We start from the raw sequence: 27,360 nt of genomic DNA, 5'->3' as shown, positions 1-27,360 counted from the left end.
TTAGATGATCACAGCCATTAGGAAACCTCTCCCATTCTGCATGAATGTAGAAATGCTGTAAGAGAATATCGAGCGAGTATGAGATCTTAATTCAAGTCATTGAAATCCTCAGACGGCATGTTTACTGGTTTTATTGCCTCGGGGCTCATAGAAAACGACAGGCCGGGATTGTGCTCGGAAGCTTCTCTTCTTCTCTCTGGGGATCGACAAAAACTGCAGATTAGCAGGGTCAGATTCACTCAATCCTGCAGTGATTTCCATGAAAGATCTCGCCCAAAGAATATCAGATTGTGCTGGGAAGACAAGGGATTCCCTTTGACTATGACCGTTGCTTACCGAGGCCTTCAATAAAAACCTCCGGAACCGAATGTAGACCCCTTCAGGCTAAGGTGCACACCTTACATATTTGATGTGGATTTTGTGCCTAGATTTCTAAACCGAATTGGGCAGCATTTCTACATCTAAATATTTTCAGTATTGGAATGTCCATGAAAGTTCAGCAGAACCAGGCCAGGCCTAGAGTTTATCCTGGCAAAGAATAGGTAAAATCAGCGTAAAAAAGGTGAAGCAGAGATTGACGTGCTAAGGATTTACACAACACAACCAAAGGCAAATTTCTTGTGGAAACACAAACCAGAAATAAAAACAGCATGTGAGATTAAGGCTGGTTTCACACATCCATAAAACACACACCATTCTCGGAAGATTCGGGTGCTCCAATACGAGCATAGATCCAAGAATAGGTCCAAGTGGAAAATTGGGCATGTGCACTGGCCACTGGCTATAATGGTGCACCATTTAGTGCCCAAGTATTACAATCCTACACAAATAACAAAAGCCAGACTAAAAACTATGGCATGAAGTTTTCTTCGGCATGCATGAAGGGATTGCAAGCGCTTTGTACCCAGGCCATCAGGACCAGTGGTGTCCCCTTGGGTGATGACAGGTCACATAACCTTATGGATGACCCTGCCTGACCTATACCAGACCCTCAGGTCAGTTCCATAAAATTCTTTGTTAGTCTATTCATTCATACAAAAATAGCCTTCCGCCTTGTAGAAGATTTTGATGATGAGTGAGAACGAAACATTCTAAATTTGGAACACAAAAATTGTTTATTTTTACATCCGTTCACTGGTTTTTAATGAAGGCGACTGGAGAAAAAGGAAGAAAACATCTCCGCTGTCAATCTCTCCAGCTCGTGAAGATGAGAAACTGGCCTGAACAAATGGTTGGGGACTGAAGGGAACATTTGTGTGCCAGTTACAGGTATCGCAAAACCTGGAGAAAGATCTCCCTCTTACACTGTTTTTATCATTTGCCTTCAGAGTTTATAATCATTACATCTTTAGCGTAGAACTTGACATTTTTATGGACTTCTAACCAGGTTATACGTAAATCGATGCATCAGACATAGGATGTGGGTCTACATGTCCTACCATAATCTAGGATCCTTTGGGAGAAGGTAACTTGACTTAGAGGGCCTAACTCATTCTTTCCCTTATTCCCAAATTTTCATTTTTCCTGTGCTTAAGGATATATCTATCTAGACAGATGTAATTTTCTTTTTCAGAAAAGCTGTAGGCTCTTTATCCTTCATATGGTTTCTGTGATCATGAAGAAGGCCCCTTTCATTTCCACAGTGTGCTAGAGAATTGTTAATAAACTCAATTTATGACGAGAGCATAAAAGTTCAGACCAGCGGCCAATAAATATGTGTTACTAAACTAGAGTTGGAACCAATGAGTTGACCCTTCTAAAATAACAAAACGATAGAAGATTTAACTATATCAAAGGGGGTTTATGAAATTAGAAAACAGGACCTCTCCTTTAGGCCGGTTTCACACGTCCAGATAATTCCGGTACCGGAAAAAATCGGTACCGGAATTATCCATGTCCGTGTTCCCCTACGTTTCTGTGGCACATCAGTGTGGCACACGTGCGGCACACGTGTGCCCACTGGGTACCACACGCACTATGCTGGGTACCACACGTACCAGCATCTGGTGCTGAAGCCGCGATTCATATCTTCCCTGCAGCAGCGTTTGCTGCAGAGAAGATATGAATAATCGTGTTTAAAATAAAGATCTAGTGCTCCTATGCTATGTTCTCTATGAAAAGGAGGCCAGCTGACATGTTGTCCAGTGGGAAGGGCTTATCTCCATTAGTCCAAAATCAGCCATGAATGATCGATGACCAGTCGGCCAGCTCCCCGGACATATTAGGCCTCTTTCACACTTCAGTCTTTTGGCGTCAGTTTGAATCCGCCGTTTTCGTCAAATAGTGGATACGCCATTTTTTTGGCGGATCTGCTATTTTCCCATAGACTTGCATTAGCGACGGATTGTGGCGGATGATCGTCTGTTCCATCCACCATGTGACGAATCCATTGAAATTTGGCGGATGTCGTCGAGACATTGACGGACATTGCAATGTTTTCTGTCTGCGCCGAAATGGCGGTTCGCGACAGATTTCATAGAATGGCCGCCTATGGGCGACGGATCCGTCGCGACCGTCATTTGGCGGATCCGTCGCCCCAATCCGCTTTTTCAATTGAGCATGCTCCAAAAAGTAGATCCGTTTTCCAGATACACGGATGCGTCAAAAAAACGGATCCGTTAGAACCGTTTTCTCAACAATTTTGACGGATCCGTCGATCCGTCACGATGTCTGAGCAGACTGACGCCAAACAACTGAAGTGTGAAAGAAGCCTAAGACTGTTGATATCAGTGGTTCGGCCTGTATTAGTGTAGTGTGTATGAAGGCCTTAACACAACATGGCTGACCCAATAACACAGCATTGTTTCCGTAAGTAACCCCACTACTCATTCTCCAGAAATGCCCGTATCTCCTCACGTGGCAGGATAACATTTTCGCACCCGCACTATATTACCAGAATCCCACCAGCTAAACAAGTTTTTCTACCAGGTGGACGGCTCACCAGTAGACTGCACCCTCACAGCCATCATTCTTATGGCCTGAATTTCCAGTTTGGGGAGGAGGGCGCTAAATAAACTGAATGTCATATAGTTGTACTGCTAAAATGGTCTTTGTAATATTTTTTTTTTGTACTCGTCTCTTTCAACAAATAAAAGGAAAAAAAATGAAGTGGTTTTGTGTGTTATTGCCCCCGAGACCCTGCACAGCGCAGGTGTGGGGGATTCTGTGCAGCAAGTACAAATGGAGCAGTGTTTAGTGAGCGCCACACCCAGCGACAACAGACAGGAGTGTGTGTCCTGCTATATCCTGGGAGCAGGAGACTAGTACTACTGTTATCTTATCAACCGTAGTCAAGAAAGGTTGTACAAACACCTTGCCAGTTATATGGCGGCAGCACAATATGCGGCCTGTGGGGCACCGAGCTACAGTGCTGCTACCTGTATGGTATGGGCACAAATATTACTTCTAATTCTGGAGTTTTCCTCTTTTATTAAGATAAAAATGTATAATAATAATAAATAAAATAAAAAGATCTGCTTTTTAACTGTTTAGGGGAAAGCTTGGTGGGTTTTTTTTTGTCACAGGTACCCAGCTTTCCTGTCAGAAAGTAAGGTAAATTTCCCCAGGCTTACTTTCTCCTTTTCATTTTTGGGGCGATCTTTTGAAATGGCTGATTGCAGAGAACAATAGTTGTCATTCAGGCTACGTTCACATTTGCGTTGTTGGGCGCAGCGTCGTCGACGCAACCCACAACGCATATACACAACGCTGCGTTTTTTGACGCATGCGTTGACATAAAATAGTAATGTTCATGAATTTTGGCGCAGGGAAAACGCTACAAGTAGCGTCGTCCGCGCCCTCTCTGGTGCGTCAAATTGACGCTTGCGTCGTAAAACGCAATACAACGCATACCGGCGCATGTCCATGCGCCCCCCATGTTAAAGATAGGGGCGCATGACACATGCGTCGGTATGCGTCGACGACGCTGCGCCCAACAACGCAAATGTGAACGTAGCCTCAGCTGTACACCAGGACAGATAAAAAAACAAACAAAGTGGCAATAAATGTGTGATCACAGGACAGTAGTGATGCGCGATCGTGCTCAGATAAGGGTATGTGTCCACGTTCAGGATTGCATCAGGATTTGGTCAGGATTTTTCATCAGTTTTTGTAAGCCAAAACCAGGAGTGGGTGATAAATACAGAAGTGGTGATATGTTTCTATTATACTTTTCCTCTAATTGTTCCACTCCTGGTTCTGGCTTACAAATACTGAGGTAAAATCCTGACCAAATCCTGATGCAATCCTGAACGTGGACACATACCCTTAGGTACTAAGGTGCTCGAAAAATATGTTCGAGTCCCGGCGGCTGCACGTCTCGCGACTGACTGTTCGACAGCTGCAACAAACAGAAAATCCCTGCATGTGTTGTGACTGTCGAACAGTCAGTTGCGAGACATGCAGCTGCGGGGACTTGATGCGTTTTTTTCCACACAAAAATTCCGGAAAAGAAGCATGTTCATTATTTTTGCGGATTTCCCATTGTTTTGGACTGTCCGGAAAAAAACGCATAAAATCCGCAAAAAAAAGCATGCAGAATTCCTGCGGAAAACCTCAGGTTTATCTCAGGAAAATTCTGCATGCATTTCGGACGTGTGCACATACCCTAAACTTAGGACAGCTATTCCTAGTGAGGTATCAATAAGGAGAGGAGAGTAAGCGGTGGCCAGACACCACTTGTCTCAATTGAGAACTATATACATAGGTTATCGAGTGAATGATTGCTCTTGATGTTAAAGGGTTAAGAAAAATAGGGCGGCTCTCCTTCAGAAACAGCGCCACCTCTGACCATGGTTTGTGTCTGGTATTGTAACTCGGTCGCATTGTAGTGAATGGAACGTAGCTGAAATATCACACACTAATATTGGACAAGCCTTTTAAAAGATGCCCCCAATGTTGTTCATTTTCTTGCAATTTTTACCGCATTGCAAAAAATCACTGTTCTCCCACGGATCAGATCAAGTAGCCTATGTGCACACACAGATTTCTCAGGAGTGTTTTTTTTATCAGGTCCACACCTAAATCATAAAAAAAAAAATGCCAGAAAAGTCGCATGAAAAATGCTTGCTTCCTATAGCAAAAGCATTTTCCTTTTTCATATTTTCAGTCTATTGATTTATTCTTCCTCTTCAGGTTATGAAAAACTCTTGGTGTGAGGAAAAAAAAAGTGTGTGTCACTTCTAAGAAGCATCTTCTGATGGAAAATGGTCCATAGCCAAAAAGTGGCAAACCACTTCAGGGGGGAAAAAAAAGCTCTTAAAAAAAAACACCTTCAAAAACCACTTCAGTTAATGAAAAACTCCTCCAACAATTACCCAAAGAGGAGGAATGTTTCCTCAGGAAGTTTCCACTTGGAAAACCCGTCTTTGGTTATGTGCACGTGACATCTTTTAGATGCTTGCGTACATCGCTGAGTTTTTCAAGCAGAAGGTTCTTCAGGAAAACGCAGGTGGTATTTTTTCTGAAAAAATTGGCGGTTTTTTTGTGGCATCTTTGTTGCCAGTGTTTTTTTTTTTACTTGTATGTATGCAATAGTGAGTGGCAATGGTCAGGGCACCATTCAGTTTGAATGTCGAACGTGTGTAACCCGCCTAAGGCCACGTGCACACGGTCAGTATTTTACCTCAGTATTTGGAAACCTAAATCAGGCGCGGGTGACATGTGGTACATATGTTTCTATTATCCTTTTCCTCTGATTTTCGCTCACAAATACTGAGGTAAAAAGTCACGTGGCCTTAGTCGGGGAGTCGAACAATCATTGGGCCACATTCACACCGTCAGTATTTGGTCAGTATTTTACCTCAGTATTTGTAAGCCAAATCCAGAATTGGTGATGTGTTTTAATTATACTTTTCCTCTGATTTTGGCTATGGTCGCACTACTATTTGTAAGCCAAAACCAGGAGTGGGTGATAAATACAGAAGTGGTGCATATGTTTCTATTATACTTTTGCTCTATTTGTTCCACTCCTGGTTTTGACTGACAAATACTGAGGTAAAATACTGACCAAATACTGATAGTGTGACGGCAGCCTTAGGCTACTTTCACACTGGCGTTTTTTTTTAATACGTCGCAATGCGTCGTTTAGGGGAAAAAATGCATCCTGCAAAGTTGTTTGCAGGATGCGTTTTTGCCCCATAGAGTAACATTACCGACGCATTGCGACGTAGACACACGTCGCAACCGTCGTGCGACGGTTGTGCCGTGTTGTGGCGGACCGCCGGGAGCAAAAAACGTTAAATGTAACGTTTTTTTGCTGCCGACGGACCGCTTTTTCCGACCGGAACTCCGCCACCCCCTCCCCGCACCTCACAATGGGGCAGCGGATGCGCCGGAGAAATGCATCCGCTGCACCCGTTGTGCGGCGCATCAAACGCTAGCGTCAGAATCTCGGCCCGACGCAATGCGACGGGCCGAATCCGACGTTAGTGTGAAAGTAGCCTTATACTTTTCCTCTTTTTTTGGCTCACTGAAGCCATGCCTGACACCCCCCTATCACCCACAATTGATCCTGTGATTTTTGGCAATGGCTACACATAATATGCCAGCTGTCTACTTTCCACTCATGGGATCACAGAGCTGTGCCACCCTTAAATATTGCAATGAGTGTTATTTTGTGTGTGGGGATCACAGTGTGGGTGCCCCCCAGTGAGGTAGTGGGGGGAGGGGAGGAGGAGGAGCGAGGCATGCAGCACAGCACAGCACAGCACAGCACAGCACAGCACAGCACAGCACAGCACAGCACAGCACAGCACAGCACAGCACAGCACAGCACAGCACAGCACAGCACAGCACAGCACAGCACAGCACAGCACAGCACAGCACAGCACAGCACAGCACAGCACAGCACAGCACAGCACAGCACAGCACAGCACAGCACAGCACAGCACAGCACAGCACAGCACAGCACAGCACAGCACAGCACAGCACAGCACAGCACAGCACAGCACAGCACAGCACAGCACAGCACAGCACAGCACAGCACAGCACAGCACAGCACAGCACAGCACAGCACAGCACAGCACAGCACAGCACAGCACAGCACAGCACAGCACAGCACAGCACAGCACAGCACAGCACAGCACAGCACAGCACAGCACAGCACAGCACAGCACAGCACAGCACAGCACAGCACAGCACAGCACAGCACAGCACAGCACAGCACAGCACAGCACAGCACAGCACAGCACAGCACAGCACAGCACAGCACAGCACAGCACAGCACAGCACAGCACAGCACAGCACAGCACAGCACAGCACAGCACAGCACAGCACAGCACAGCACAGCACAGCACAGCACAGCACAGCACAGCACAGCACAGCACACAGCATCTTTGCATTGGAGACAGCGGCTGCTGAGTGCTGGATGTGATAAGAATCAGCAGCTCCTCCCCCAGCATAGAGACACTGGAGGCAGCAGCTCGGCTCATACACAGGCGGCTCATACACACACAGCCGCACACCGGGACGGTGCCCATTGCAAGGGGAGCTCCCTGCACCCGACTGCGGAACTATCACCGGAGCGTCCGGGGCAGAGGAGAGGAGCTGCGCACAACTTCTCACCGGCGGGAGGAGGAGGAGGGCGGCTGTGATTTCTCTGGGACTTAACCCGTGTGGATGTGACAAGAGACCTGGGGAAGAGCAGCGATGAAGAGTCGGGAAGGAGGAGGCTGGAGGAAGGCTGGGGTGCCAGGTAAGGAGCCCTAAACACCGAAGACCCCCATAGACAGATGATAGAGGGGCTTTACATCACTGCTGCTGCCTGAAGAGGATTGATGCAAACAGCTGACTGCACAGTTCCACTACAGATGGCTGGAGATTGGGGGGCAATCCTCATCCTGGAGCCCCCCAAGCCTATGCTGGGGTATGGGAATGTGGGGGGCTGGCTGAGGTTGTGGGGGGCAGAGACCCCATAACATAAGATGGAGTGGTGCATGTGATGGGAGGAAGGTGGTTTTTTTTCAATTGCAGGGATGGGAGAAAAGTGCCAAATATTTGGTGTTATTTCTATAGAATCCTATGAAATCCACGGCACTTATGGGGGGGCTGAGACTGGTTATGGGGAGGGGTGCCTTACTTTAGGAAGTGTTCAGGGGTGAGTCTATAATGGGGGAACCATGTTCCTCCCAGTCTGCAGCTGTGCCCGTCGCCCTGTTCTATCAGTGTATGGAGACCCCCATGATGGATCCTATACCCTGCATTTAAAAGTGATCACCCAAAAGATGCCCGATATGTGGTGGAGCATGTAGCTTTGTAGATCTAGTGGGGGCTATCCTCTGGCATTTATATAGTGGGAACATAAGATGCCTGATATGTGCTGAAGCACCTAGCTCTGTACATGTAGTGGGGAGCTATCCTCCATTACTTATATAGTTGCCTGATATGTGGTGGAACATCTAGCTCTGTAGATCTAGTGGGGGGCTATCCTCCGTCATTTATATAGTGGGTACATAAGATGCCTGATATGGAGCATCTAGCTCTGTAGATCTAGTGGGGGCTATCCTCTGGCATTTATATAGTGGGAACATAAGATGCCTGATATGTGCTGAAGCACCTAGCTCTGTACATGTAGTGGGGGGCTATCCTCCATTACTTATATAGTTGCCTGATATGTGGTGGAACATCTAGCTCTGTAGATCTAGTGGGGGGGCTATCCTCCATCATTTATATAGTGGGTACATAAGATGCCTGATATGGAGCATCTAGCTCTGTAGATCTAGTGGGGGCTATCCTCCGGCATTTATATAGTGGGAACATAAGATGCCTGATATGTGCTGGAGCACCTAGCTCTGTAGATGTAGTGGGGAGCTATCCTCCGTCACTTATATAGTTGCCTGATATGTGGTGGAACATCTAGCTCTGTAGATCTGGTGGGGGGCTATCCTCAGTCATTTATATAGTGGGTACATAAGATGCCTGATATGGAGCATCTAGCTCTGTAGATCTAGTGGGGGCTATCCTCCGGCATTTATATAGTGGGAACATAAGATGCCTGATATGTGCTGGAGCACCTAGCTCTGTAGATGTAGTGGGGAGCTATCCTCCGTCACTTTATATAGTTGCCTGATATGTGGTGGAACATCTAGCTCTGTAGATCTGGTGGGGGGCTATCCTCAGTCATTTATATAGTGGGTACATAAGATGCCTGATTTGGAGCATCTAGCTCTGTAGAATTAGCGGGGGGCTATCCTCTGTCATTTATATAGGTGGGGAACATAAGATGACTAATATGTGCTGGAGCACCTTGCTCTGTAGATCTAATTTGGGGGCTATCCCCCGTCATTTTATATAGGGGGAACATAAGATGCCTGATATGTGTTGGAGCTGAACATCTAGCTCTGTAGATCTGGAGGGGGCTATCCTCCCCCACTTATATAGTGGGAGCATATACCGAAGCGCTGTACAGAGACCATATTGGATGAGTCCCAGTCCCCTGAATCCGATGGCACGTTGACTACCGGGGCTTCCTCCTATCGGTATGGAGGGAGAACATACAAACTCCATGTAGATGGGAGTCGCGTCTCCTCCGTACATGTCAGTATGGATTAAGGGAAGGAGGGAGGTGGGGGCTCTGGAGAGATTCTGGGGAGACCTTCTCTGGAGACCCTGACGTAGGAAGACTGACCATTGCCTGGGTCTACATAGATGTCCAGAAATAAATGCGTTATGGGGGGGGATCTGTTCCAAAAGGTTTTTTTTTTGTTTTTTTCATAGGAATGAATAGAAATGCAATGGCTGAGTATATCTGTCAGTCATACTCCTTACACCAATCCTGGTGCTGTGTATAGTGGGGGGCTACTCAATGTGAAGGGCTATAGGGGGATGCATGGGTGATTACCGCACTGGTACACCAAGCCTGATGGTGCCCGGATCTGCACCCCCTGTGCCAGTGATGTCTACTACTCATTCATTGTGGGCTACTTTAGAGAAGCCTGCAGGTGTCCTATGATCCGGCTGGGCTTAGCGGAGGGCGACCCTATATATATACTCTTCTGTATACCCCTGTAGATCTGGAAGCCCACCACCATCAATTCTCCAGCCGTTACACTATTTGCAGCACAACTTTTTTTTTTTCCTCACTGTCAGTTTAATGGACAAGCTGCTGCGTAATATCAGATGTTTTATGCCTTTCTCTCTGTATTTAAAACAATCCTTACATTACCCACTGGCACGTTGGCCAAGAGACTTATTTAATCAGCGAATGCCATTAAAATAAGCCAGTCTGGCTGTAATAAACGGTTCCTATGACTTGGCACTCCAGATCTGACGCCATCCTTCTATAAAAGGTAATGAATATGTGGACGGAGCGCACATTTTGAGAATTAAAGGGGTCTGTAAAGCATATGGGCAACAAGTGGTGACACTCCCTACACCCCCCCTCCATTAAATAAAAGAAAAAGTGATTTATCACGGATTGCCACTTCTGGCTCTTTTCTTTGTGTAGTTTCCAGCCACAATTCTCTGTGTAGAGGTTTAATGTGGACTAATAGTATTGGATAATGACTGATCTGGAAAAACAGCCACTTGTGCCATTATAAATATCTAATATTGCGCTGACCTGCTGCAGTCACCAATTTTGTGCATGGTGTTTGTAAAAAAAATTTTTTTTTTTGTGTGTAGCTCTTTAACCTGGGTGATTGCTGAGGATCGCCATCCACGACACCTGTTCTTGGTGCCGGATCCCGTCGACTCTCCCGATCGTCTCTGCCCCCTTTCTGACTAATCGCCCCCCATTGTAGCTCCGATGCCCCAGGGTTACGTTTCCCGGACACGTTTTTCTTGCTTTCGATTCCATTACAGTAACCTATCTATAAAGCAGCTGGTGGCGTTGGCCGGGCACGGTGGCGTGGGTCACACCTTTTCTGTGTACGTACACCATCCCATACATCGTCTTTGGGCACGGTGTCACCATTCCTTTTTGGGTTTTAATGAACGTCTGACTCGGCTGCAGACCTGGCAATTACTCGCCACCTATCGCCCAATCTCCTGCGCTCCTCCTAGGAAATGAGATGCTGAGGATCAGGCTTGCTGCGTCTCCCAGCCATGCCAGGCGATGGATGAGGGCTGAATGTTTTATTATGCCTTTTTTTCTGATGATATTTGGCTGTGTTGTGTAATTAGATGTTTACTGACTACAATGCAGGAGAGAACTGCGTATCGATTCCACTAGATCTTCTTCTTTTATTTCCCCCTAAATTAACCACGCAGATTTAACACCTTAAGACCCCAAGCCCATACAAGTGCCATAAGAATTCTTAAGCGTTTTTTTTTTTTTTTCTCCTTTTAAGATCCGTGGAGATGGCCACTTGTAAAGAATAAGGCAGAGGGACGACCAAATGGTGGATGCCAGCAGATAAGGACACCCTGTGCCCACACCATTCTCCTTGTCCTCAGTAAGTCAGACTGTATTAGTGAGGCTGGCTAATCGGGACATGCCAATTGTATCCTCTGTCTGCCGGGAGAATACCAGCAAAGAGGATTATTCGCAGGAATATAGGTCCTCGTCCATATGTGTTTGATGCACAATCGCTGGAATACTATAAACTAATCCTGTGCCGACCATTATCCCCATAGTTTAGAGAGAGCTGCATTTTCCCATCCGAAGGAAAGGAGCGAGGGGCTTCTGATGTGAGCGGCGGGGGGGGGGGAGACTCTCGGCCAGCGTCGCTCATGGAGATCCTCTTAACACTTGTTGTGTCGGTGTAAGCCATGGCTTATGTGCGCATAGTCGCTTCTAACCATTGGTGATTTAATGGTTAATGCTCCCTGCGCCTGAGGCTGAATCCCATGTATGATGTCCACTATAGGGCCATATAGACGTAGGTACGAGCGGCTGCTGCGTTGATGGCTGCCACTCTATAGCCGTCTGCTTGCTTTCTGAAGCTTTTTTTTTTTTGGCCTCCGTCATATGCTATTTCATGATCGGCGGGTTTTTTATTTTATTTTTTCCCCCTGTGTGCACAGTATGGAGACGCTGATTATGTATGTAATTGAGCGTCCTGTGATAGCGGATGGCAGGAGCTGGAATGCAGAAGCCCTAGAAAATGGATAGATTTTGTTTTTGCACTCTACCCCCACCATGCAAGGAACGCTTTGAATCATTACAGATTTATTGATCGCTTTTTTTTTTCAAAATACAGGGAGAGGCGAGCCCCATAAAAAATGTATAAAAATTGTATTCCCGGGGAAATATAGAGCCAGAATGGCAGAGAGGAGTTTTTTTTATTTTTCTGGTGTTTTTCTTCTTTTCAGTCCATTCTATATATTGTGTTTGTGTCGCCCGTTTTCCGGGTGCCCCCTTTTCATCTGCGCTCCTGTCTTTCAGCCATACAATCAATGACAAATATGTACGTTCCTGTATATTACCGAGTGCCTGGCTGTATTGTTAGCGAGGACGCGTATTGAAAAGGAACCTGCTTGATTTATTCCGAGCTGTCATTTAGGTATTATGCCTGGCCAGTAATGGCAGATTTTCTAACACTAAAATGTGCCTGGATGCCTCCTATTACATTAAATGACATTTGGAGATGATTTATCCAATAGCCTTTTGTAGAATCGGTAGTTTTTTTTTTTTCTTCTTCTTTGTGTTTGTATTGTGAGTTGACGCTTATTTTCCAACATCCTTGATGGTATTTTCTTTTTTTTTTCTTTTTTTTTTTTTCTTTGCTGCCAGCTTCTATGATAAGAGAAAGAAACAGTTGATCAACTTTGAATATAATCATTGATCAGTTTCAGTTCCACTTAGAATTTAACCCCCCTCCAAAAAAACATAATTTAAGCATTTCTACCTCCGTCATGACGCAATTCAACATCCACATTTCTTTTCAGTACATGTAGAAAAAGAAAATTAAAAAAAAGAATAAAAATTTATATTAAATATATTATATATATATAAAAAAAATATTTTTATTTTTTGTTTGTTTGCCCTCAAGTTTTCTTCTTTTTTAACCTCTGCTAGTGATTGGGGCATCATGCAGCTTTCACTAGTTGCCACTAGAGGCAGTGCAGAGTCATTGAACAGGTGGGCAGCAGCCTTGTCGGATCTGTATGTCTATATACTGTATATAATACATCTATATATCGTTCTAGGTTTTCCGAATGCTTCGTGCTTATAATTTTTTAACATTTTAATGCACGTGCTACCCACGGCGCACATAAGGAGCATTAAACGTGCAATAATTCTTTTTGGATTCTGTCTCAAAATACTTATTCTATTTGCAAGTGATCATCACGCAGGCGACAACGTTTCATGGGAATAAACGTCAGGTGCTGTAAAACTGTATCCAATTTGACAATTTAAAAAAAAAAAAGTTTGATAGCTGAACGTAAAATATGAAGAATCCCATAAAACGCGCGTTTGGAATAAGCGATGGGGAACGCTGATTTAACAGGTTTCCCCCTACGCAGAAGAGACGTGTGCATGTTGTACATGTAAAGTCTCCTTTTGGCAAAGCGACTGCAATTGATGTCCTAAAATGTATTGCGTTTGTGTAATCTAGTTAGGAACATACAATGGCCTGATAGAAGAGGCAGGAGACGCTGCCGCTCAGTTGGGTGTTCGCTAGAAGGTGTTGAATTTGCCACAACTCGCTGTGCAAATGTGTCGATTTAGTACAAATTGATCCTTCCTGTTTCCCTAAGGGCAGTGACTCCCTATCAGACCAAAAGGTCTGGATGTCATAAACGACAGATGGGCTGGTGGTTAGGTGGTCTTGCACCGACGTGACATCTGCCACTGTTTGATGATATACCGTAATTCTACAGTTAACGTCCCTTTCTGGAAAATCTTCGGTTAACTAACTTTATGAGAAATTCACTTTGTTAAAATTCCTCACATTTATATGGTCTTAATGCGAAACATGTTGACAGGTTTTTATCGCCTTTTCTGTATTTCGCCCGTAGGGGAGAGAGAGAGAACCTAATTGTGCAAACCTAAATATCTCTTGCAACATTTTCACTCTTTTTGAGGGGATGTTGAAATTGTCAGGGAAAAAATAAGATCATCTATGGGTCTGGATGTAATGTCTGTGAACTGCATATGTTCTAGAAGATCCACCATTGGGCTTTGAGACTTTCTTTGTTGACTCCCAAGCTTTGGAAGACACTTTTGATGACTAAAGACCATATGAGGGTATGAGAACACGGAGCTTCTCACAAAGATCCATGTGTACATACTTCTGATAGGTTTTTCTTTGGGTTTTTAGCCTTCAGTAGCTGATGATCTAATCCTGGTTCTGCTGTCCTCTTCTTCCCAATACCCCACCACCCCATACACAAGCACTCTCCATTCAACCGAGCAAGTGGAGTAAAGGTGCCCATACACTAAGCTGTCGAATGAACACTCATTTGGCTATTTCTCCCGACTGCCTCATCCTTATGAATAATCAAGTGTTCATCTGTCCTCTAAGGTGACAGTGTAAAGGCTCCAATACGCTGTAGATTACGACTTCTGGCCAAATCCGTTCATAATGGCCTATTATGTAAGGGGGGGGGGGGGGGCCCTGACAACTGATTGGCGGGAGTGTTAAGGATCTGGCGTGTCTGACTTTTGGATTGACGATCCTTTTGTTCTCTAGAGATGATCAGCCACCAGAGCGGTCTGGACGTGGCTCTCATCGGGAACAAGGAGTACTTGTCAGAGCAAGCCCTCCTATGTATGGCAGAGGCGGGCGATACAGTGGTCGGCCAAGTGATGGTTCCATCAGCTATGTAAAGTATATGGGTGAGAATAAGGCACTTAGACTGATCTTGAGAAGAAAGGGGTTGGTTTAATCTGAACTTCTAATGTGAATGGGGGCCTCCTGACTAATTTGATGTCCTGCCTTCCCACTGGATTCACACCACTGATCTGATGTGTAAATGCGTCTTAATTCACTGCCAGTTACAGGTTGCTAATCTACCCACAAGTTGAAAGAAACTTGACATTCTCGTTTTTCCTTTCTCCAACATCAACTGAATGGGGAAAGTCAAGAAGCCCCTATATTTGAAGTCTGCAGATAGCAGGTTTAGCTGCCTTTGCTCTGAGTATGGGGGCCTTTAACTTTGGCTTAGAAGGTAAAATCCATCTGTTTTGTTCCTCAAGATGGACAGATACATGTACAGCTTCAGTTCTGACCATAATTTGGACATTTCACCTAATATGCATGTTAAAAAAGGGAAAAAAAAGCTATTGGCTTGGGAAGTATGTAGGACATTCGACGAGTGTAGAGCTTCTCTACATCCTAATTTTGAGCAGCTTTGTTGTCTTCACTCTTTACCCCCGATTCTTCCGTTTCTTTCCTCTACCCCCCCCTCTGTCTCCTCCCCAGGCTATAGCATACATGTTATGATTGTTTTTAGTCACAGACCCCACGTATGTACAAGCTGTGACCTGCAATCATACCAGGATCTCCTGCTCTGGGACTCTTCTGCGTGATGCCTTTAGGCGGCCTATGTGCTTGAAGTGTCAGGTGTAACTAAAAGGCTTCTTTAACACTTTGATAAATGCCTACGAAAACCTGAACGACCTATCGTGGACTTTCACAGCTTGGATTCCTTTTTTTGTTCTGTTTTGTATATTTGGCATATTTTTCATAGACTATACTGTAGTCTTTGGAAAATGACAAGGCTTTGATGGCCGTTACACAGTATTCCTTTTAGATGTGTGAGAAGGATGGTATCAACAGTGGTGTGATGAGATTCTGGTATAGACCATGTTGAACCTCTTTAGACAAGGTGGGGACAATGACAAGGCTTTGATGGCCGTTACACAGTATTCCTTTTAGATGTGTGAGAAGGATGGTATCAACAGTGGTGTGATGAGATTCTGGTATAGACCATGTTGAACCTCTTTAGACAAGGTGGGGACGAGACACTCTGCATTGCTTGATCGGTAAATGTTCTGGTTATTTAGTATGTTTATAGTGTACGGACTGAATGAATTAAGCGCTTGCTATTTGTTTCTTGCCATTAAATGGTATGTCTTTATCGAACGATGACCTGTCGTTGAAGGACTGATCCCACCGAGAAGAAAGGGATGTCGAAGACTAGTGATGGGCACTGTAATCTGATGACAAATCGAGAGATTATGGACTGAGGATTAAACTGCTATGTTATGCTTTTGCTCGTACAATTATTGGAGGTAGTTATGTGAATTGGTTTGCTCTATCAGCAGCTGTGAGGGTTTTGTATCTAAAGCCATGACTCGTCTTCCTGAGTAGGCGAACGTTAGGATTGTATAAAACATCTTGGAAAAAAATGAAGTGCTGCAAGGAACACTCCATTATTTTCCATGAACCCCCTCATGTCTACAAGCTCGGCTAGTCAGTTCACCGTTTCGAAGACTCAAATACTCATTTTGCATTTTCTGCAGGATGTGCCCGGTATCCATTACCTGCTTCTCAGGCATGTACCATTAGTCTGACGTGAACACTGGCTGTATACGTCTTCCATATCGGAAACTCCCAGACAACCTGAATAGGGTTGGTGCGAATATTGGTTGCTTTTTGACTCCACTGTGAAGGCTGTGGTGAGCCCCCTCTCCACCACCACCTCTTTGACGTGACTGCATTAGTTACCATATACCACAGAGTGACTTCTTTACAAATGTAGCAATCCTGCGCCGAGCATCCATTTATATACGTTTGCCGAGAAATGCGACACCGTAGCGTATTGATCAGGGTCGTACAGAAGCTGGTCACTGCAAAACAGTGGTCTCTGGGGCTATCCAGCGAGAGAGACTTTGTAAGACGTTGCCATGGAAACAGAGCCTTGCTTTGACGCTAGGTGGAGAGCCTGTCAACATATTGGCATCAAAGTGGTTAACCCGTCTTAGGCAGAAGCACTCCGGTGCGCTACGGTAGGATTACTAAAGAAGCAAGAACATTTTATAAATTATTTTTTTTTTTCTTACTCGTCACCCACCCTCCCCATTTCTAAATACATGTGAATTATCATAAAAGATAAGTCTCCGCCAATGTACTAAGTGCGGAATGTAGTGTAATATGGCCTTGACTATGTGCTGATGACGGTAAAGGAAAACCACACTTTGTATCTTGACTTACAGACCATGAATGAAGGTTGCATTAAACGATAATCATGGTCTTTATAGGACGTCAACTTTTTTTTTGTTAATAAAAAATTAGTTTTAAAGAAGTTAAAAGTTTTGGCCATAAAATGTCTGAACAAATTTTACGATTTAAGTTTCTACTTTTATTTTTTTATGCCTTTTTATATCTGTAATGATCGATACTTGTACTTCCTTCAGCAAAGTATTTTTAGAAGGTGTTGGAAGACATTGGTCGCGGTCATCGGCTATAACTTTATACAGTCCGCTGCCAATTGTAGATTAAACTTTTAATTCCTCGGTATTAACTCATTACTATAACCTTTTAGTGAGGGCAGCAGCAAAGGCGAGTAAGGACTAAACGCGATCCTTACATATAATCAACTTGTATTATGGTCTGTGGCTTCAAGCTGCATCTTCCGAAATGCCCAATTGTTGAGTGGTAGATCTTCATCCAGGACTTATTGACTTGTGTTTTGGACATGAAGCCCTTTTATTTTTCTCAGGAGGATAATTTTAACCCATGTACACACTACTTTAACGCCTGTCATACATGCTATAGCCCTTTAAAAGGAACCGATCAGCCTATTAATGCTAACCAAAGCCAAGGAAGCATGATTTGGAGCCATTATTGAAGTTGTCTGTGTGTGTATCAGACAAAAATAAATGCGTGAGCAAGTGACTGGCTACCGAGGAAGGTCCTCACCGGTTTCGTACTGCCCTGCTTGGGTACGCTCTCCCTATACAATAAGCAAATGGCCGCTTCAGACGAAAACTCTAGTGCCACATATTGGAAGTAGCAATCCTGAAAGTCAACATCGATACTTTTAACAAGTCTTGCCTTACAACCAGAATCTCTATTTGCAGACACGTGTTTCAGGGTGTTGCTCCTCCGTAGTGCAAAGCAAGAGACATACAGGCTAAGACTGGTAAATCTAGATTGGCCTGGGCCTACCATTGTGACTAGTCATTTCATCCATGTTGCCGTTTTTTAGTGTTTACTCTGAAATGCTGGAGTTTTACATGGCTGCATTATCTGAGCCAGGGTCTGCTTCATACCACCCAATTTTAGACCGAGCAATTCTGCTGACCGTTCCAAACCCCCCCCCACCATTCTAAACATTTAGTAAACATTAAGTCTGCAGGAATTATCCTGGACTACAAAAACAAGGGCTGTGCCAAGAAATGGCCACACACTTTTCCTTTGCTATTGTCGTGGCTCATCACCATTCTTGAAGGTATTAAAGACTTGGCTTGGTCAGGGTGAAGTTCTTCCTCTTCCCTAAATACTGGACAACTGTTGAGGATAAAGTTTACTGATCTATTTGGGGTAGCCATATTTTATAATGCTAGCAAAAATGTTGGGTTTTTTCAAGGTTGGGGGGAATGCCCATGGTTATCCATAAAGGAATACATGGACAATTGATTTCACGAAACTCCACCTAGGTTATCAATTCGTTCTTTTTCCACCCAGATCTAGCAGTCCCTTTACTCTAAAATGACTACGACACTACTAAAGTGAACCTAAATTAATAATTGTGATAGGAAATTATGCATGAGGAGGTTTGTTCTTTTTGTCTTCTATGTGAGTAGTTTGTTAATCTGTTGAGCTTTGGCTGGGATCCGGGTGAAGACCCCTGTATCTGGTTTCTGTGGCCAACACAAATGTTTTTACGGTACTTGGTTTCTCATAGCCCAGGACCTCAGTAGCGATGTGAACAAAATAATTTTGTAATTCTATAATGGTTTATCTGTTGTCTCATCCTCCTTGTAACCTTTGGGACCTCTGTGTTTCTTGGCCTCCTTCTTATCTGTTAATGGGCCTGTAGCCCAGATTCTTTGAATAGACAGTTACTAAAACAGTCATCCTTCCGGGAGCTATTTTGGAGGTGGACTTGTGACTCCTGGAATTTAGCACTGTTGAGGCAGTCCAGCTTGGAGGTGAGTGGTGACTGATCTTTCAATCCCAGACACGGAATCTTGTTTTATGTGCTGAGGATCAGACCTTTCACCCTGACCAGTCCATTACATGATCTAAGGTCATGCTCCTCGGCGACCGTCTGTGATTTCCAAAGAATCTAATCCCCTGTTGCGTAAACTTCTGATAAGAGGTAATACAGGGAGCAGCCTGACTTCATCCAAAGACCTTCTCTTGTTTTTTTTTTGGTTTTTTTTTTCCTCCCTTTTCTCATGGTCTTTAAAGGGCTTACACATTCTCCCTCTTCCCACATGTAGGTTGTATAATATATTGTAATACTTATACATCTATTATAAACTGCTAAAGTTGCCCCAAATGTCTTACGGCTACATTCACGAGCGCGAGTGCTGTCCATGGAAAAAGGACGTCAGACAGCACTTGGACCAAGATGGATCAGTGGGAATTTTTATTTTCTTCTCCGGACCGAATGACCACATTGAGAAAAATAATCACTGCATGCACTAGTGTCTACTCAATTTCAAATAAGACTGTTCAAGTCTATGGGTCCTCATAAAAATCCCATACGAATCAGCCGTAGCATCTAATTTTTTTTAAGGATATATTGCAATTAACATAATCTTCAGTCATGTAAATTTTATTGGCTGCTTTTACAGAAAAAAAAGTGCAATGTGGATGAAAAAGCATTATAAATTTATTTTATTTTTTTTATTACGGTATATTTTTGTTTTGTATCCTGGGTGGAGTTTTGGTTGGCATAAAAGCCATGCTTGTGTGAAATTGGTTTACCTGGACCGCATCCTAAGTATTTTAGAAACTGATCAATAAAAGATGGATGAAATCGAAATAAAAACAAAACAGACTTTTCATTTTGTTATAGTGCTGCATCTTTACTTTTTGTTAGTGGGTTAATCTTTTTGTGTTGCTCATATCATAAGTTCCTACTTCCATTATGTATTAAAGCTGCTGTTAGCAGAATGATTTTCTTGTAATCGGCCTACAAATCATAAAAGTACATGGGGGGGAAAGTGGGTTTATTTTCAGGAATTGGTTAAATCACTGCGCCGTAATGGTGATTGTGTGTTATTAGACGGGTCCTTTTGAAGATGCAAACAAACTGATCATCTGTGATATGTGGTGGAAGGAACCTGATGAAGGATTTAATTTCCCTGCAGCTCCCCCGCAGCAGAAATAAAGCATTGCACAATTGCTGCTTAAAGTGACCCTGTCACGTGAAATAAAAAGTTGTTAATCTGCAGGATAATAGCATTCTGAACCTGCCTGACGAAGGTACTTAGAGCCCCGCTGCCGGGAGGAAATACATTTTATTCTCCCCTGCAGTGTTCAGGGTTCAGCCATGGGGGTGACGCCGGTGCTTGTTCAGTCACTGCTCTTTGTATAGAGATCAGCGGCCATAACCGTGCCGCTGTCAGTGACTGACAGCTGAATCAGCATAATGGTCTGCTGTCAGTCAGTGCTGGGGCGCGGTTACCGCCTATACACAGACCAGTGACTGAAAGCCAAACGCTGCTGGGAGGCTAAACTTCCATTTCCTCTCTTCAGCGGGACTCATTTTAGACAATTGTGCAAATGCATGTGATCGTTTGCAAAATGGTGACACTTTCTGTCTTGTTAGATTTTCAAATTCTGTTAAATTTTTTTTTGCTAAAATGACAAAAGGAAAGTTAAATAAATGGAATATTGGCAAGAAGGTAAAGATGGGAAACGGAACTGACTTCCTTGTCAGCCTTCTCTAAGCAAGTTCGGAAGCGCTACTTTGCCAAAGGTCAGCGCTGTCAGCCGGGCGCACCACTCCTGTGCCTGTCCTCCGAAATTACCGCTGCCTGCGACTGTCTTGACAGATCAAAGGCTTGCTGTACCGTTAGGGATATGTCACCACCCCCCTCATTTAAGTTAGTCTCTGACATAGGAAAAAAAGAGCCCCAAATAGAATTTGCATTAAAATGTTTCCTACTTACTACCCTTTTGCTCCAGAAAATTAATTTTTAATAAGTAGGTGGGTCCAAGTGCAGCATAACAGACATGCTATATCATATGCCAGAAATCTGGCATTCATTATTGCTGAAATTCTATGCCGACATCATTTTACTTGTGAAGGGACATGCCAAGGATGAACACATTGATTTCTTCATAAATTTGGGGCATCTAACTTGAGGGTACTTAAAATTAATTGGATAAAAACCAGTCTATATAAATGTACCACTAACCCCACCCCCACTATAATGCGTAGGTACATTTTCTAACCTGGGACACCACTGGTGTAAAACGATCATAGGCACTTTGGTATTTAAGTTTTTTTTTTTTTTTTTTTCTTCAGACGCAGATTCTTTACTGTAAGAGCAGTGAGACTATGGAACTCTGCCACATGATGTTGTAATGGTTTGTTCGCTAAAATTAAAAAGTTTGGATGCATTTCTTGAAAAATGTAATATTACAGAATACGGGCACTAGATTCTGTGGTGTAACGTAGATCCTGAGTTAGGCCGGGGTCATGCTTGCAAGTGCAATGCGAGAAACTTACGCCTCAATACCCGGTACTGCCGCCGGCACTCGGGACCGGAGCATGCGGCTGCATGTATTTCTATGCAGCCAAATATTCTGGACCGAACCGCCGGTGGCAGTGCCGGGTATTGAGGCGAGAGACTCGCACAAGTTTCTCGCATTGCACTCGCAAGTGTGACCCCGGCCTTCGTCTGATTTCAGTATGGAGTCAGAAGGCATTCCCCCCCCCCCCCCCCCCCAATATGGAGCTTAGTGTCTGCCCCATGGAGTTTCTGCCTTTCTCTGTATTAACATGTTTATTGGTTGAACTCTATGGACTTAGACGGGTTGTCAACTACCAGGACATCCCCTTCTGGAGCTAAATGTTTGTTCCCCATTAAAATAATAAAAAAAAAAACAACCTGTATTTGCCTCCCGTGCCGCCACCGTTTCCACAATGTCTGCGCCCACTCTGCCCAGGGCTACCGTGCTGTTGTGACACGGCGTCCGGTCAATGCTAGCGTCACTGTCTCCACCTTCTGTCGAATTGAACAGCTGATCTGACTTCCTCTTCATGTTCCATTTGACAGAAGGCGGTGATGGTTACGCAGTCGCTGATTAGGCGCTGGAGTCACGGATCACAAAAGTCGCACGGAAATCCTTGGGGAAAGCGAGTGCTGACACCGCAGGAACGGCTTCGGCACGGGAAGAGAGTATAGGCATTTTTTTTTTTTTTTATTTTATCCGGGACAAGCAAAGGGGTTGTCCAAGTAGTGAACCACGTCTTTAAGTCTACCTTCAATCTTCAACTATAATAATAATCTTTGTTTTTATATAGCGCTAACATATTCCACAGCTCTTTACAGTTTGTCCCCGATGGGGCTCACAATCTAAATTCCCCATCAGTATGTTTTTGGAATGTGGGAAGAAACCAGAGAACCCGGAGAAAACCCACACAAACATGAGGAGAACATACAAGCTCCTTGCAGATATTGAACCCAGGACCCCAGCGCTGCAAAGCTGCAGTGTTAACCACTGAGCCACCGTGCTGCCATGAAATTCTCAGCAGATTAGTGTTAGCCAAGGTCCCAAGACTCTGTCCCCACCATGATCTCTTGGAAGATCACTGAGAAAGACACATCTTGGGAGGCAGGCGTGATCACCACCTGGCCTGAGCGTGCACTGCGGGGTAATACGGTAGCCTCTCGACCTTCTATAATGTCTGTCCTCGGCTGTGCATTCTCCTGAGCTGTACTTTTGAGTGATCAAGGGGAACTTCTCTCCTGAACCCAAGGCCACCTCCAATCTCCAAAGAATCGAAGGGCTTAGTTACTTTTTTAGTGTCCCCACCCTACGTGATCTACGTGCACGTTTTTCAGGTGTGTATTTTTTTTTTACATGTATGTGCTTAGTTTTCTCCAAATATTGCATAGTAAATATGATGTGTCACTGTTTGTTTCTGATTTATCCTTCCGTGAACTAGTTCAGCTGTTGGTTTTTTTTTAATTCTAGAAATATCTACAGTAATTTTCTTTTTTTTTTTTTTTCTTAATCATCCACCCTCCATAGTCATTGCAACTTTAGAAATGCCTAAAGCCTCTGCACTAGCCAGACGTTTACACCCAAGGTCACCTGGAGGACTCTGCTACAAGTTTTATCCAAGGGTATTTGGAGTAAACTCTGCCAAAGCCCTTCTAAATCCTCTGGATATTGTTGTGACCACAGACTTCGGGAGAGACTGCTGTGACTGGTTTAAAATGGACTTCACAGCCAGTCACTTTTGTAGATAAGTTTCAGGCCGACCGAAGTTCTGATAATGTTCCCAGTATGATTTAACAGCTCGTGTGATGGGCGTAAGCTCAGGATAGGACTTTTTTTTTTTTTTTAAATGTGTTTATATTTTTTTTAACAATCAATCTTTTTTGGGGGGGCTGAGTTATCAGAATTCAGTGTTGCCAACCACTTGTTCCTGTGTCCCCATGACAGGTCTTCATAGGACGCGGACAGATCAATAGTTTCACAAGAACTTTGGACAGCATAACAATTCATCTTAAGATTTTCATGCCCCTAACTAAGGCTACGTTCACATTTGCGTTGCGTCGGGCGCAACCGCGGCGACGCATGCGTCCCTATATTTAACATGGGGGGGGGGGGGGCGCAAGGACATGTGTTGTGCTGCGTTTTACGACGCATGCGTTTTTTTTTTTTTGCCGCAAGCGTAGGGCGCAGAGGACGCTGCAAGTTGCATTTTTTTTGCGTCCAAAATTCGGCAAAAAAGGACGCATGCGTCGCAAAACGCTGCGTTTTAGCGTGCGTTTTTTTGTGTTTTTGTTTGCGTTGTGCGTTGCGTCTCCGACGCAACATCGCACAACGCAAATGTGAACGTAGCCTAAGATTATCTAGATTCTACTTTCCAACATAAAATTTAGAATTCTTAAAGGGAATCTGCATTTTTTCACATAATTATGTACATGCATGTGGCTCTTTCAAGACCCATCCAGCAATACCTTTTACAAGGTCAGTCCATTCCTCTGTTACTGAATAACTTGGTGATAGAATTCATATGCAAATGAGGCTGTAGATCTCCAGCCTCTGTTGCTCCATGTGTATTCCCTGCCCAGCATAGTCTCCTCCTCCTTGACTCAGTCACACTGCAGAGAGGCTTTTAGTCATGCGGGAGACTATGCTGGGCGAGGAATAGAGCTGGAGTGACTGAGGCTTCAGATCTACAATTGGCTCTTCAGCCTCATTTCCATATTAACTCAAACACTGATTTTTCAGTAATGGAGAAACGAACTGACCTTGTAAGGGTATTGCTAGACTTATCTTCGTAAGAGCTACAGGTGCATATAGTTTGAAGACTGAAATCCTGCTGACAGATTCCCTTTTTGGCCTACACCAAAAACTCTCAAAATTCCCCAAAATCAAAATTAGTGAAACGGTCACTTTTTTAAGTTTGCTATAAGGGAATAAGTTTTGTTGTAAAGCTGCTTTATATGGTTTGGCCTTCCGGAGGACTGTGGAGTTCTCAATAGTCCTACATGGAATCTGTCAGCATAAAATGACCAAATCCATCAAGGCGATCGGAGCTTCCATGGCTTGGTCACACAGATCAGTGGGCTTTCCACCAACTTGTATTCCATCAATCTTCGCTCCTATCTTCTTTGGTTGATGAGACACCAGAGAAGGACGGAAATGTATAAACGAGATGATACACTAATCTCTTAGGCCACAACAAGGTTGGTTTGTCATCTTCTGTTGACAGACTTCCTTTAATTGACTTTTATTTATCCATGCTGTCCCTACAAATTACACTTTGGCCAACCCCTTTCTTACGATGGCGCTGTTTTTATTTTAATTTTTGGTTGTCTGGAAATAGTCCTTATTGTTAAAGATTCCTTGCTCGAGTTTCCTCATGTCTAGTCTGAATCCGTCCCCGGAGTCCTTGTCGCTGTATATTTTTGTCATGAAAAGCAACATTTACATATTTATACAACACCACCAGATTGTTCGGTTCACTTCCGGCGTTGAAGACCTGATGAATTTCCATCAAATTCTCTAACACAAAGGCCTGGCCATATAAACAGCTTTTCGCCATTAACCTGTCATTTCGACAGCCTGAATGGCTCCTCAGTCTTGGCGTTTTTATTTGAGGTAACACGGGGCTGCCTGAACAATATAATCTGTGGACACTATTGAAAAGGAAACCTCATTCACTCCTGAATCCTGTTAATTAGCTTTTTCATTATGTGCGTTGTAGGTTTTGACCCTTCCGTGTTGGCTTTTATACCAGCCTGCGCTATGAGAACCGGGCCTTTACCCACGCGGTCTGGCATTTATTGTACACTAATAATCAAGGCCTTTTGTATGACGGTGGCTTCAGATCTGCTCCGATTTTTCTACCTGGTTCATTGGGAAATGGTGTTCAATGAAAAACTCTTTTGAAACATTTCCAACCACCTCTCAAACAAAAGCCGAATTCCTGCTAGGATAATGTTGCTTCGCGGTAGCATGGCGGGCTTCTTGTATGACATTTATCCAGAGACCAGAGGGAGGAAGAACAGATGGGAAGAGATGTCACATTTTTAGATTCTATGATCGGTCTCTGAACTGGAAGTTGGAATGTATTTTATGTACTTTTCATAGAACGAACATAGGCCGTGGCGTGCATTCAATATATTCACTCCCATTGGTCCTGGTTCCCACTAGTCCAATGGACTATTCCCTTCCACCAATTCATGTTACGTTGTAGGCCAGACTTGGTCCTCCTGGCCGTTCCAGTCCAGTCCGCGGACTGAGACAGCAGGAGGTCCTTATGCGGTCACTCCCTTTCGCCAAACATCAACTCTATCCCGAGGATGCAGATGGTGGTGGAGGAGGGAGCCAAGACTAAGACTGTAGTCAGAAGCAATGATGTCTCTACATCGTGTCTGCTGTGCATGTAGCAAGGCAGGGCTGTGGACTAGTCGGTGTCATGGAAATTGAGGAGTCGGAGCATCAGCAGTAATAAGTAATGGCTGCCTAGAGTTTTATAGCCAACGCAAAGGTGTATCTACAACTGGTCAACTCCTACTTACTCACTTCAGGACCCATAAGAAAATTTAAAACAATCAACGGCCACTGATTGACTGCAGCCTGAATTTTTTTTCATCAGAGTAGACCTCCGCTCAGCTACATGGCCACTGCTAAACTGGCAAGAGGTCATGTGATGCCTCAACTTCACGTGACCTTCTGGGAAAAGTGGTGCTAACAATGGAGGACCAGTGTACTACGGGAAGGAGTACAGATTGTTCTTCAATGGGCCAAGGATGGAGAGTCTTATGGGCAACAACACTAGATAAGCTGTAAATTTGGCCAGTTTCATGGTTCCAGTACGGACCTCTCTTTCCCTCTCCGGCCACCGGTTTCGTGGCTTGTGAACCTGTTGAGTTTGGTTCAGGAAATCTGCAGCCGGTTGGACATCCTTTTTTTGGTAGGTGGTATTATTTTGCTTTGTATGGGTAAAAACTGTATGTGAATGCTTACTATGGTTAGGTGTATGTGGTGTTTTTATATTTTTATTTATTTTTTGTTCCCCTCGTCTTTTGTATCTGGATTCGACAGTAAATCTTGAATGTGTACCGAGACTTAAGAATAAATGGGGTTTGGTTGCATAGAGGGAGCGATGCATCAGGAAGTCAGGCGTGCCGAAGTGACTGGCTGAAGTGCAAAACCACTTGATCAAATGCCCCATCAGCTCCATCTCTCCGCTGCTCACAAGGCCCGTGGAGCGTTGCCGTTCTATCTTCAAGAAAGAGAAGTTCATACCCGGTGACAGAGCGATGCAGAATGGATCCGGAGCCCGTGCACGGCTCTGCAGAATGATGTATAGGCCGACACTCCGCGCTGTGTGCTGCTGAGACTTCACCTTTTTACCCAGATCAAGAAAAGAAACAGAAAATCCCACCTTGGGCATATTTACCCGATGCTTTCCCTTATCCTCTTCGAAAGGGCATAAGGCCGGTTCCTGATTTTTGGCTGTAAGACTTGATCTCTTATACGTCGTGCTATATCCCTGTTTTATTTTACATATCGCTTGCCGCTTCGAGCAGCGTTTTGGAACCATGATCTTCTCTAACCCTGGAGACTTCCCACTGTAATTTGTAGCACCTGAGATCAGGAGAAATTGTGATATTCACAAAGCAGCGGGAATCCAGAGCTAAATCCCATACATCTGACAGCTGGGGAACATTGCTTTTACGGGATATAAATTGGGAAGATTGGCCATTTTGACCGGAGACGTGACTTGATATGAAGAGCAGCGTGCACCGCATCCATTACAATGACTTTTGTGCCTCTGGCTGGGCGCAACCTGCAAATTCCGCAATAGATGACTATA

General features: G+C 44.2%; 1 protein-coding gene across 11 annotated transcripts in view; it reads left to right on the top strand.

The window, feature by feature from the left end:
- The window catches only part of PCDH1 (protocadherin 1), a 236,433-nt gene that overhangs the window by 18,149 nt on the left and 190,924 nt on the right, over positions 1-27,360 (top strand). For 3 of the 11 annotated variants that reach the window (XM_069763621.1, XM_069763620.1, XM_069763624.1), the window contains exon 1: positions 7,402-7,693. The exons of 2 other annotated variants lie outside the window; for them this stretch is intronic. In XM_069763621.1, the coding sequence (XP_069619722.1) occupies positions 7,648-7,693 (46 nt within the window). In that variant the 5' untranslated portion in view covers positions 7,402-7,647. Of the gene's footprint in view, positions 1-7,399; positions 7,694-10,910; positions 11,394-27,360 lie in introns of those variants that run through there. 6 more of the 11 variants (XM_069763616.1, XM_069763622.1, XM_069763625.1 and 3 more) reach the window with 6 other exon arrangements.

Source organism: Ranitomeya imitator, chromosome 4 (assembly GCF_032444005.1).
Source record: "Ranitomeya imitator isolate aRanImi1 chromosome 4, aRanImi1.pri, whole genome shotgun sequence".
In the NCBI taxonomy this organism is placed as follows: domain Eukaryota; kingdom Metazoa; phylum Chordata; class Amphibia; order Anura; family Dendrobatidae; genus Ranitomeya; species Ranitomeya imitator.
This window is presented reverse-complemented; position numbering and strand designations above follow the sequence as displayed.